Below are 13,573 nucleotides of genomic sequence, written 5' to 3'. Positions count from 1 at the left end.
GCTTGGTTTTCTACTCAGTTCTACCCTTCGTCCCTTGGACTTAGTTTCTTTCTTTTCTGTTATTAGAGCGTTTTCCATACTCCAAGAAAATGCCCGGCTTCCTTCTTTAGGCCAGATTTCTGGCACCTCCCCCCAAGTATCTTTTTACAAACACTTGAAGCTGAAACACTCCTGAACTTTGGGCTGTAATAAATTTTTTTATAACAAACTGTATGTCCTCTAGTCTCAGACTTAAGCTTTGACTTAAGATGCATGCAGAGACCCTCTTCTTTGAAAGGAGCCTCAAGAGTTTCAAACTAGAGCTTCATGAACCAGAGCATCCTGAGCATCCTGAAACTGCGGAGGCAGCCTCTATCATCTAATAGAATAATGCTGTACGTCATCAGTTCTCAACTACATTTTTATATCTAAAATTAAGATACATGTTATAATCAATAGTGCCACAATTTAATTAGCAGCATCTTCTTTTCTTTCTTCAGTTCAGTTCAGTCGCTCAGTCGTGACCGACTCTTTGCGACCCCATGAATCCAGCACGCCAAGCCTCCCTGTCCATCACCAACTCCCAGAGTTCACTCAAACTCATGTCCATCGAGTCGGTGATGCCATCCAGCCATCTCATTCTCTGCCGTCCCCTTCTTCTCCCGCCCCCAATCCTTCCCAGCATCAGAGTCTTTTCCAGTGAGTCAGCTCGTTAGTGATCCATAAAATAATGATGTATCTTAAAATTGATGGGGTCCTAGATTTGATGATGTATAATAATCATAAAAGCAGTAGCTAACATTTGTTGAGTACCTACCACGCGCAGGAGTTTTTCTAGGTATTATCTGATTTAATCCTTATATTTTTCTTAGTAAGAATATTCAGATGAAACAAGGCATAGGAAAGTTCAGCTAGTTAGTGATAGAGCTGAGATTTGAGCTCAAGCAACATAATAACTTGAGAACTGCTCTCGGCTCTCCTCCTCCTACACTAGGCTGCCTCTTCATAACTTTTTTTTTTCTCTCTCTCTCTCTTTAAGGCATCGTTGGCTTCACTGTATGACTGATGATCCTCCAACAGTAAAACCACCTACTGCTCGTAAATTCATTTGGACAAACCATAAATTCAATCTGAGTGGCACTCCGCAACAGTACGTACCTTATTCCACCACTAGAAAGAAGATTCAGGAGTGGGTCCCACCTTCAACACCTTACAAGTAAAGACAACGAAAAGCAATTTACATGTAAAATATGGGGCTTTTCCTATAATTGTACTGCCCACTGTTAACTTGATTAAAGTTACTTGATTAAGCAGTGCCTTTTGTGCTTTTTTGCCCTTAACTTTGTTATTTATCAACTGCAAAATAGAAGCTTACAAACATGGATAATTGAAGTATACTTCTATTGGGGCAGCTGTGTGGTTTACAGTCCCCTGTCACCTGTGTGGTTGTGTCTGTGCTTTGTGACCCTGCCTTGCTGCCATAGCTGATTGATAGGGGCTACCTAACACTGAGTTGAGCCACAGATCTTCTCATGGGAATTTGAAACTTGAATGGAGAGACTAAGAGACATCAAAGTTGGTTGAGTTTTATGGTGGCCTGTAAGAAGGTTATGAGAGGTTTCCTATTTCCTGAGTTTTGGTTCTTTCATAGTTTATTTGAATCTGTAAACTACCCCAGGATCCATTCCAATATATTTTTATTTCCTTAAGCCAAATAAGGTCCCTGACATTTTTCTTTTTTTGCTTGCAGATAAAAGAGTTTTAACTAATATCCAGATTGGTTCCAAAGAATGAATTGTAGGCAAAAGATCTTCAGGGAACTAAGGAATCTTTGGAACTGGTTATGTTGTCGTTCAATTGCTCAGTTGTGTCTGACTCTTTGCAACCCCATGGACTATAGCACACCAGGTTCCCCTGTCCTTCACCATCTTCCAGAGTTTGCTCAAACTTATGTCAGTTGACTTGGTGATGCCATCCAACAATCTCATTCTCTGTCGTCCCCTTCTCCTCCTGCCTTTAATCTTTTCCAGCATTAGGGACTTATCTAATGAATTGGCACTTCATATCAGGTGACTAAAGTATTGGAGCTTCAACTTCAGCATCAGTCCTTCCAGTGAATATTCAGGGTTGATTTCCTTTAGGATTGACTGGCTTAATTTCCTTGCAGTTCAAGGGAGTGGAGAAGTCCAATACCAGAATTCATAAGTATCAATTCTTCTGTGCTTAGCCTTCTTTATGGTCCAGCTCTCACATCCATACATGACTTCTGGAAAAACCATAGCTTTGACTGTATGGACCTTTGTAGACAAAGTGATGTCTCTGCTTTTTAATATGCTATCTAGGTTTGTCATGGTTTTTCTTCCAAGGAGCAAGCGCCTTTTAATTTCATGGCTGCAATCATCATCCACACTGATGTTGGGTAGGATGAAAGGCACCACCACCTCTCTTTGTATTCTGGATGCGAAGTTAGCAGCTGCAGTGATCAGCTTATCAAGCTCTTGTCCTTAGTCACCAGGATCCATAAGCCCCTGAAGGATAAGACCCTTGGATACCAGTTAGCAGCTACCATAGAATAGTTAAGCAGAACAGAGATGGAAGAATTTAGTGATGGAAAAAGGTTATGGAGTCAGGTGGTTGCTTTCAAGGACACTGGATAACTTAAGGGAGAGAATGAACTTTAATCCCCAAATCTCCACTCAAGGTGTTGAGTGAAATGCAGGGCAATTATATGACTTAGCCAATTCCTGAGGTTTCTTATGTGAAAATTAAGGGATAGAATGGGATCCTAACTGTTGTACAGAGGTAGCTGGAAGGAATTAGAATGTCTTTTGGCCGCAAATTAGAGACACCTGAAGCATTTTTAAAGCTCTAGTGGCCCAAGCTATTAAACCAGCACCTCTGAGGGTGGGATATAGGCATCAGTGTTTGTTAAAGGCTCACCTTTCTTTGCAGCCAAGGTTCTGAAATACTGAGCTGAAGAAAAAGAACACACCAAGCTAGTTGTGAAGAAATGGAGTTCTGAAACTTTCTCAATCATAAGAAATTAAGGTTTTCCCAAAGCGTCGCTGCTGAGTATTCCCTACTTAGCTGGATCAGGTTGAATGTGGTGCTCTCAGGAGATAAGATAGTCAGCATGTTATTTGGGGGCAGCTGTCTGCAATTTGTTGACTGACCAAAGTATAGCAGCTGCTGCTGCTGCTGCTGCCAAGTCACTTCAGTCGTGTCCGACTCTGTGCGACTCCATAGACGGAAGCCCACCAGGCTCCCCCATCCCTGGGATTCTGCAGGCAGGAACACTGGAGTGGGTTGCCATTTCCTTCTCCAATGTGTGAAAGTGAAAAGTGAAAGTGAAGTCGCTCAGTCGTGTCCGACCCTTTTAGCAACCCCACGGACTGCAGCCTACCAGGCTCCTCCATCCATGAGATTTTCTAGGCAAGAGTACTGGAGTGGCTTGCCATTGCCTTCTCCGAAGTATAGCAACACCAACCGCTAAAAGCTAGCCTGTGCTAGACTGAGATTTTGTATGCTCTGTTTAGCACTTCACTGACTTTTGTGTCCGTGCCTAAAGCATGGCTTTCTAGTGCAATTAGGAATAGATTGAAAAGGGAAACTTGTGAAAATTTAGAAGTTCTGTCCTGGCTGTTATTTCTGGATTAGGTATGCTGGAGGTTCACCTGTTAGCAGGAAAATGGGTGTGGTTCTCATAAGGAGGGAGAAGGTAGACAGAGATGATAACTAGGAAATGGTCTGATCTGCAGCAATCTCTGTTGACAGTTAGCTTAGGGCTTCTAGAAATGAAAGCAATAGGCAGCTACCTTAGTTCTTAATCTGGTTTTTCTTGAAGCCAACTTTATAGGTCTAAATAATAGACACTTGAATCAAGCTAGATCACAGCTTCTCTCTCGATTTCACACCTGAGTTAATTCACAGGGCTAAACCCTCAAGGGCTGTGCTATATTAATAGATATGTGAACTTAGAAAAAAGAAATATCAGTTTTTCAGTGGACACTTGTTCCAAATTAGCACCAGCTTTGGGAAGATTGATAACACCATGGCCCACTGATAAAAATAATATAGGCTATGAGTGGCACATTGCACCCCATTTCACTCTAAGCCCATGGGAAGGGCTGAACTCCTCTTCCCTTTCCTCTACCCCATGTTTTATTTCTTCAGTTCCTAAGTATAGATGGTTGGACACCCTTTGCAGAAGCCCAGCATTGGATTCCTGCCTTCAAGAGCAAATATACTTGTGGCTCAAGGCCAAGGGACATTGGAGCATTCCGTCCTTACCAAAATAATAAGTGAAAAAGCAGTGTTTTTTTGGGGTAATGACAGAGTTAAATGCAACCATTGGTGGGAAGAAAGGTACAACTGTGGACATTCCTGTCATCCCCAAATATACAGTGTACTTCCATTTGACCAGTGAGAAAGGCCTTGGAGGGAGACAGCAGTCTATAATGATCAAACTTAACCTTGAGGTTATTTGAATTGTAGATGCTATCCAATGGTCTCTTCATTGGAGCAACTTGGTACAGCCTCTGGCATTGGATATATAACTGTTGGTCTAACTACTGTATTTTTGCCCATTTTCGTTGGTAGAATCCATCAGCAATTGTTTGCTTTTACCTGGCAGGGACAGAATGGATGTCAGTTCTAGCCAATTGCTACATGAGGACATTTAATGCCTCATCAAACTGTCGGATGTCACATTAGCCCACTGTGTTGATGCAGAGCATGAAATATCAGATACCCAAATGCCCTGATAAGACAGAACATATGCCAAGGATGGAACCTGAATATCATACAAGTGGAAGGGCTTGAATCCTTAGTGATTTTTTCAGATATTCAGTGGTCTAGTGCATGTTGAGATAGCCCTCTTCAGTGTTAAAGGGCAAATTGCTGCACCTTGCCTGTTCTACGATTAAGAAAGGCTCTGGATTTTAGAGACAGCATACAGGTGTTTTGCACGTATTTATTTCCCAAGTGACCTGAAAAGTTGGCAGTGCAGAAGCAGCCTCTCTCAGTGGCCCACCCAGGCTGTAGACCAAGCAGCTGATGCTTGGTCCTCTCAAAGTATCTGAAAGATTGAAATGCTTTACTAAAATCAGAAACAAGTCTCTAGGAGAGTCACAATGGAAGCCCACAGGATTTTGGAACAAGGCCATATCCCCTTCAGAAAAACTACTTTTTTCCTTTTGTGATACGGCTCCCATTTGCTACTGGTATGTTGGAGAGCCTGTGACCTCAGGTGCTATGTGATCCACCTACTCAAAAAGTTGGCTATTTCCAGTAGTATTCCCATAGCAGATGGGACCAGAGCAGACCATGCAGACACTCTAACTTTCTGTAAGCAGATTTCTCCCCACTGTGTGCCTTTAAGTACCCTATTTCCACTCACAGCCCCTGTCAGCCTGTCCCTTTGCCCCGGTGGGGAGTTGTTGGCCAATTAATTGAGGATGGAAAAAGTCAAGCCTGGCTTATAGGTATTGTTGAACAATATGTATTACCAGGTGGAAGTATACTGCAGCCCCTATTCACAGTGATCTTGAAGGACCGTAGAGGGCAAATCCCAGCAGACAGGTCTTCAAGCAATGCCTTTTTTTATATTATTATTTTTTAGTCGTAGGATAATTGTTTTAAAATGTTGTGTTGGTTTCTGCCATACAGCAATGCCTTTATATATATTTGGCTGTGCTGGGTCTTAGCTGCAGCGTGCAGGATCTTTAGTTGTCGCATGTGGGATCTAGTTCCCTGACCAGGGCTCAAATTCGGGCCCCCCTGCATTAGGAGTGCAGAGTTTTAGCCAGTGGACCACCAGGGAAGTTCCAAGCAATGTCTTTTACCATATACTTTGACTTGAAGAAAACATGACCTGAACCAGGCTCTAAAATGATCACTGGCTGTATGGTCAGAGACCTGAAAAAAGCGATGTTGACAATTGGTGTAAAAGTTTTAGGAAGGATTTTACCAATGAACCTTAAGGATGGGACCTAGAATTTAAGATTAGAACAAAGCATCTAAGTTCTTTTTTTTTTTTTTATTACCTTACATTAATATATTGGTTGTTTTTGCCATACATTGACACGAATCCGCCCCGGGTGTACATGTGTTCCCTTTCTTGAACCCCCTCCCACCTCCCTCTTCCCCATATCCTCCCTCCAGTTCATCCCCGTGCACCAACCCCAAGCATCCTGTATCATGCGTCGAACCTGGACTGGTGATTCATTTCACATATGATAATATACATGCTACAATGCTGTTCTCCCCAATCATCCCACCTTCACCTTCTCCCACACCCCAAAGACTGTTCTATATACGTATGTCTCTTTTGCAGTCTCATATACAGGGTTAAGGTTACCATCTTTCTAAATTCCATATATATGCATTAGTATACTGTATTGATGTTTTTCTTTCTGGCTTACTTTACTCTGTATAATAGGCTCCAGTTTCATCCACCTCATTAAAACTGATTCAAATGCATTCTTTTTGATGGCTGAAAAGTACTCCATTGTGTATATGTACCAAAGCTTTCTTATCCATTCGTCTGCCGATGGACATCTAGGTTGCTTCCATGTCCTGGCTATTATAAACAGTGCTGCAATGAACATTGGAGTACATGTGTCTCTTTCAATTCTGGTTTCCTCGGTGTGTATGCCCAGGAGTGCGATTGCTGGATCATATGGCAGTTCTATTTCCAGTTTTTTGAGGAATCTCCACACTGTTCTCCATAGTGGCTGTACTAGTTTGCATTCCCACCAACAGTGTGAAGAGGGTTCCCTTTTCGCCACACCCTCTCCAGCATTTATTGCATGTAGACTTTTGGATAGCAGCCATTCTGACTGGTGTGAAATGGTATCTCATTGTGGTTTTGATTTGCATTTCTCTGATTATGAGGGATGTTGAGGATTTTTTCATGTGTTTGTTAGCCATCTTTATGTCTGTTTTAGAGAAATGTCTGTTTATTTCTTTGGCCCATTTTTTGATTGGGTCACTTATTTTTCTGGAATTGAGCTGCAGGAGCTGCTTGTATATTTTGGAGATTAATCCTTCATCAGTTGCTTCATTTTCTATTATTTTCTCCCATTCTAAAGGCTGTCTTTTCACCTTACTTATAGTTTCCTTTGCTGTGCAGAAGCTTTTGATTTTAATTAGGTCCCATTTGTTTATTTTTGCTTTTATTTCCAATATTCTGGGAGGTGGGTCTTGGAGGATCCTGCTGTGATTTATGTCGGAGAGTGTTTTGCCTACATTCTCCTCTAGGAGTTTTATAGAATCTGGTCTTACATTTAGCTCTCTAATCCATTTTGAGTTTATTTTGGTGTATGGTGTTAGGAAGTGTTCTAGTTTCATTCTTTTACAAGTGGCTGACCAGTTTTCCCAGCACCACTTGTTAAAGAGACTGTCTTTTGTCCATTTTATATTCTTGCCTCCTTTGTCGAAGATAAGGTGTCCATAGGTACGTGGATTTATCTCTGGGCTTTCTATTTTGTTCCATTGATCTATATTTCTGTCTTTATGCCAGTACCATACTGTCTTGATGACTGTGGCTTTGTAGTAGAGCCTGAAGTCGGGCAGGTTAATTCCTCCAGTTCCATTCTTCTTCTTCAAATTGCTTTGGCTATTCGAGTTTTTTTGTATTTCCATACAAACTGTGAGATTATTTGTTCTAGTTCTGTGAAAAATATCATTGGTAGCTTGATAGGGATTGCATTGAATGTATAAATTACTTTGGGTAGTATACTTATTTTCACAATATTTATTCTTCCAATCCAAGAACACGGTATATTTCTCCATCTATTAGTGTCCTCTTTGATTACTTTCACTAGTGTTTTATAGTTTTCTATGTACAAGTCTTTTGTTTCCTTCAGTTCAGTTCAGTTCAGTCGCTCAGTCGTGTCCGACTCTCCGCGACCCCATGAATCACAGCACACCAGGCCTCCCTGTCCATCACCACCTCCCGGAGTACACTCAAACTCATGTTCACAGAGTCGGTGATGCCATCCAGCCATCTCATTCTCCGTCGTCCCCTGCTCCTCCCGCCCCCAACTTTTCCCAGCATCAGAGTCTTTTCCAGTGAGTCAACTCGTCGAATGAGGTGGCCAAAGTATTGCAGTTTCAGCTTTAGCATCAGTCCCTCCAGTGAACATCCAGGACTGATCTCCCTTAGAATGGACTGGTTGGATCTCCTTGCAGTATAAGGAACTCTCAAGAGTCTTCTCCAACACCACAGTTCAAAAGCATCGATTCTTCGGCGATCAGGCTTCTTCACAGTCCAACTCTCACATCCATACATGACCACGGGAAAAACCATTGCCTTGACTAGACGGACCTTTGTTGGCAAAGTAATGTCTCTGCTTTTTAATATACTATCAAGGTTTGTTTCCTTAGGTAGATACATTCCTAACTATTTAATTCTTTTTGTTGCAATAGTGAATGGAAGAGTTTCCTTAACGTCTCTTTCTATTTTTTCATTATTAGTGTATAGGAATGCAAGGGATTTCTGTGTGTTGATTTTATATCCTGCAACTTTACTGTATTCATTGATTAGCTCTAGTAGTTTTCTGGGAGAGTCTTTACGGTTTTCGGTGTAGAGAATCATGTCATCAGCGAACAGTGAAAGTTTTACTTCTTCTTTTCCAATTTGTATTCCATTTATATGTTTTTCTGCTCTGATTGCTGTAGCTAAAACTTCCAGAACTATGTTGAATAGTAGTGGTGAGAGTGGGCACCCTTGTCTTGTTCCTGTTTAGGGGAAATGCTTTCAGTTTTTCACCACTGAGGATAATGTTTGCTGTGGGTTTGTCATATATAGCTTTTATTATGTTGAGATATGTCCCTTCTATCCCCACTTTCTGGAGGGTTTTTATCATAAATGGATGTTGAATTTTGTCAAAGGCTTTCTCTGCATCTATTGAGATAATCATATGATTTTTATTTTTCAGTTTGTTAATGTGGTGTATTACGTTGATTGATTTGCGGATATTGAAGAATCCTTGCATTCCTGGGATAAAGCCCACTTGGTCATGATGTATGATCTTCTTAATGGGTTGTTGGATTCTGATTGCTAGACTTTTGTTAAGGATTTTTGCATCTATGTTCATCAGTGATATTGGCCTGTAGTTTTCTTTTTTTGTGGGGTCTTCACCAGGTTTTGGGATTAGGGTGATGGTGGCCTCATAGAATGAGTTTGGGAGTTTCCCTTCCTCAGCAATTTTCTGGAAGAGTTTGAGTAGAATAGGTGTTAGCTCTTCTCTAAATTTTTGGTAGAATTCAGCTGTGAAGCCGTCTGGACCTGGGCTTTTGTTTGCTGGAAGATTTCTAATTACTTCCTCTAGTTCCGTGCTTGTGATGGGTCTGTTCAGATTTTCTATTTCTTCCTGGTTCAGTTTTGGCAAGGTGTATTTTTCTAGGAATTTGTCCATTTCTTCCAAGTTATTCATTTTATTGCCATATAATTGCTGATAGTATTCTCTAATAATCCTTTGTATTTCTGTGTTGTCGGTTGTGATCTCTCCATTTTCATTTCTAATTTTATTGATTTGGTTCTTCTCCCTTTGTTTCTTGATGATTCTGGCTAGTGGTTTGTCAATTTTATTTACCTTCTCAAAGAACCAGCTTTTGGCTTTGTTGATTTTTGCTATGGTCTCTTTTGTTTCTTTGGCATTTATCTCTGTCCTAAGTTTTATGATTTCTTTCCTTCTACTAACCCTGGGGTTCTTAATTTCTTTCTTTTCTAGTTTCTTTAGATGTAGAGTCAGGTTATTTAGTTGACTTTCTTCTTGTTTCTTGAGGTGTGCCTGTATTGTTATGAACTTCCCCCTGAGCACTGCTTTTACAGTGTCCCAGAGGTTTTGGGTTGTTGTGTTTTCATTTTCATTCATTTCTATGCATATTTTGACGTCTCTTTTGATTTCTTCTATGATTTGTTCATTATTCAGCAGCGTGTTGTTCAGCCTCCATATGTTGGCATTTTTAATAGTTTTTCTCCTGTAATTGAGATCTAATCTTACTGCATTGTGGTCAGAAAAGATGCTTGGAATGATTTCAGTTTTTTTGAATTTACCAAGGCTAGATTTATGGCCCAGGCTGTGATCTATCCTGGAAAAGGTTCCGTGTGCGCTTGAGAAAAAGGTGAAATTCATTGTTTTGGGGTGAAATGTCCTATAGAGATCTATTAGGTCTAACTGGTCTATTGTATCATTTAAAGTTTGTGTTTCCTTGTTAATTTTGTGTTTAGTTGATCTATCCATAGATGTAAGTGGGGTATTAAAGTCTCCCACTATTATTGTGTTATTGTTAATTTCCCCTTTCATACTTGTTAGTAATTGTCTTACATATTGCAGTGCTCCTATGTTGGGTGCATAAATATTTAGAATTGTTATATCTTCTTCTTGGATTGATCCTTTGATCATTATGTAGTTTCCTTCTTTGTCTCTTTCCACAGCCTTTGTTTTAAAGTCTATTTTATCTGATATGAGTATTGCTACTCCTGCTTTCTTTTGGTCTCTATTTGCGTGGAATATCTTTTTCCAGCCCTTCACTTTCAGTCGTATGTGTCCCTCGTTTTGAGGTGGGTCTCTTGTAGACAACATATATGGGGGTCTTGTTTTTGTATCCATTCAGCCAGCCTTTGTATTTCGGTTGGAGCATTCAACCCATTTATGTTTAAGGTGATTATTGATAAGTATGATCCCATTGCCATTTTCTTTATTGTTTTGGGTTTGAGTTTATATACCCTTTCTGTGTTTCCTGTCTAGAGAAGATCCTTTAGTATTTGATGGAGAGCTGATTTGGTGATGCTGAATTCTCTCAGCTTTTGCTTGTCTGTAAAGCTTTTGATTTCTCCTTCATATTTGAATGAGATCCTTGCTGGGTATAGTAATCTGGGCTGTAGGTTATTTTCTTTCATCACTTTAAGTATGTCTTGCCATTCCCTCCTGGCCTGAAGAGTTTCTGCTGAAAGATCAGCTGTTATCCTTATGGGGATCCCCTTGTGTGTTATTTGTTTTTTTTCCCTTGCTGCTTTTAATATTTGTTCTTCGTGTTTGATCTTTGTTAATTTGATTAATATGTGCCTTGGGGTATTTCGCCTTGGGTTTATCCTGTTAGGGACTCTCTGTGTTTCTTGGACTTGGGTGATTATTTCCTTCCCCATTTTAGGGAAATTTTCCACTATTATCTCCTCAAGTATTCTCTCATGGTCTTTCTTTTTGTCTTCTTCTTCTGGGACTCCTATGATTCGAATGTTGGGGCGTTTAATATTGTCCCATATGTCTCTAATATTGTCCTCATTTCTTTTAATTCTTTTTTCTTTTTCCGTCTCTGTTTCATTTATTTCTACAATTCTATCTTCTAGCTCGCTTATCCTGTCTTCTGCCTCCGTTATTCTACTGTTTGTTCCCTCCAGAGTGTTTCTGATCTCATCTATTGCATTATTCATTGTATATTGACTCTAATATTTCCTCTAATTCCTTATTAAACATTTCTTGCATCTTCTCAATCCTTTCTCCAGTTTACTTATCTGTAACTCCATTTTGCTTTCTAGATTTTGAATCATTTTCACAATTAAAATTCGAAATTCTTTATCGGGTAGGTTCCCTATATCTTCCTCTTTTGTTTGTGTTGGTGGGCATTTATCCTGTTCCTTTACTTGCTGTGTATTTCTCTGCCTCTTCATCTTGCTTATATTGCTGTGTTCGGGGTGGCCTTTCCGTCTTCTGGCAGTTTGTGGAGTTCTCTTTATTATGTATTTACCTCGTTGTGTGTGGGATGGATGGGTGACTTGTCAAAGTTCCCTGGTTAGGGAAGCTTGTGTCGATATTCTGGTGAGTGGAGCTGGATTTCTTCTCTCTGGAGTGCAGTGAAGTGTCCAGTAATGAGTTAGAGATGTCAGTGGGTTTGGAGTGGCTTTGGGCAGCCTGTATATTGAAGCTCATTTCTATTCTCCTGTGTCGCTGGATATTTTGCGTAGTATGTCTTTCACTGAAACTTGTTGACCCTTGGGTGGTGCCTGGTTTCAGTGTATGTATGGTGGCATTTGATGAGTACCTATCAATTAGTGTTCTCTGGAACAGGAGATCTCTGGTGTTCTCAGGATTTGGCCTTAAGCCTCTGCCTCTGGTTTTCAGTCTTATTCTTGCAGTAGGCTCAAGGCTTCTCCCTCTGTTACTTCCCAGCCAGTTCCTTCTGTTGAAAAAGCTCTTCTGTTTTCTGGTCTCCTCAGTGTCTAATTCCCATCCTGACACCAGGATGCGGTGGTGGACACTCCCCCCCGCCCGCCGCCGGCTCACCTGTTTAGTCCTGCTGTGGGGAGGGAGGAACGCAGTTAACAAATATCCCTGGCGTCTGTGGGGAGTGCTCGCAGTGTCTCGGCTACACTGGGAATGCTCCTGCTCGAGGCGTGTGTTTTTTCCCCATTTATGCTGGGTTGCTCTGCTGGGAGCTGTCCGCGGCTGGCGCTGGGTTGCATGCACTTCCCAGGTCTGAGTGGCTCAGGTTCAGGTCCTCGGGTACTCGACAAAGGTGCAGACTTGGCTGGGCCTGCCATTTGTGCCTTTCCCGGTCGGAGCAGCTCTGGTGACCAGGCATTTGGCGAGCGCGGTCGCTGCAACTTATCGCCTTCCCGGTCCCTGCCGCTCGGTTTTCTGGGAGTACAACCAGCGCAGTTTCTCAGGTGGATATCGACCGGCCCGAACCCAAGAAGTCCTGGCCAGCAAGGAAGCCTGCCTGCAGCTTGGCACGGGAAGCCACTCTGGGGCCGCGGCTGCCCCCGCCCCGGCGCTGGCTGCCCTCCCCACCTGCGTCGGTGGGAGGGGGGGGCTGGGGGACCGGCCGCCCGCTGCCGGCTTTCTCCGCTCAGCGCCCGGTTCTGTGGGCGGGGCTGGCGGAGTCCTGGGTTGGGGCTTTTCGCAGGCTTTTCCTAGCCTTTTCGTCTTTTAGCTGCAGCTTCTGCTTTGCTATTTTAAGTTCGAGCCCTCAGTTTCCCCTGGGGCGTTCAAGCCCAGTTCTCCCTCTAAGCTCCGCTGCCGTGCCTCCCTGCCCAGCCCCCGCCTGCTGAGAGTTTCCTCTGGGCACTTAGTCTGTGAGTTTTAATTATTTATGTCTTTTGTCTCCCAGTTATGCGGCCCTCTGAGGTTCCACTCGCCAGTGTTTCCAGGTGTTTGGAAACTTCTCTTTTTTTTTAAGCCTCCGTTCCCAGGACGGAGCTCCGTCCCTCCCTCTTTTGTCTCTCTTTTTATCTTTTATACTATTTCCTACCTCCTTTTGACGACTATGCGCTGCTTTTCTGAGTGCCTGATGTCCTCTGCCGGTATTAAGAAGTTGTTTTGTGGGATTTACTCAGCGTTCAAATGTTCTTTTGCTGATTTTGTGGGGGAGAAAGTGGTTGCCCCGTCCTGTTCCTCCGCCATCTTCCTGTCCGTCCTACTCATTCAGCATTTAAGTTCTTAACTAGGATCACCTCCTGAGCACGACTCCTTGACTTAGTGCCAGTCTCTGAGGGAACCCATTATAAAACACATCTAAGTCCAGCAGCCACCTGGTGACAAGTTCATTTCACTGGACTGCTTCCATTGTGGATGGAGCTGTGATCTGT

General features: G+C 42.2%; 1 protein-coding gene across 1 annotated transcript in view; it reads left to right on the top strand.

Annotated features, from left to right (window-relative positions):
* The window catches only part of NDUFA12 (NADH:ubiquinone oxidoreductase subunit A12), a 28,621-nt gene extending 27,332 nt beyond the window's left edge, over window positions 1-1,289 (top strand). Inside the window, exon 4 of the mRNA XM_055395649.2 lies at window positions 1,019-1,289. Within this exon, the coding sequence (XP_055251624.1) occupies window positions 1,019-1,199 (181 nt within the window). The 3' untranslated portion in view covers window positions 1,200-1,289. The remainder of the gene's footprint in view (window positions 1-1,018) is intronic.
* The last annotated feature ends 12,284 nt before the right edge of the window (window positions 1,290-13,573 follow it).

Source organism: Moschus berezovskii, chromosome 6 (genome assembly GCF_049115385.1).
Source record: "Moschus berezovskii isolate FMDL1 chromosome 6, NW_MosBer_1.0, whole genome shotgun sequence".
NCBI classification, from domain to species: Eukaryota; Metazoa; Chordata; class Mammalia; order Artiodactyla; family Moschidae; genus Moschus; species Moschus berezovskii.
Note: the sequence above shows the minus strand (reverse complement) of the source record. Positions and strands in the feature narration are given on the sequence as shown.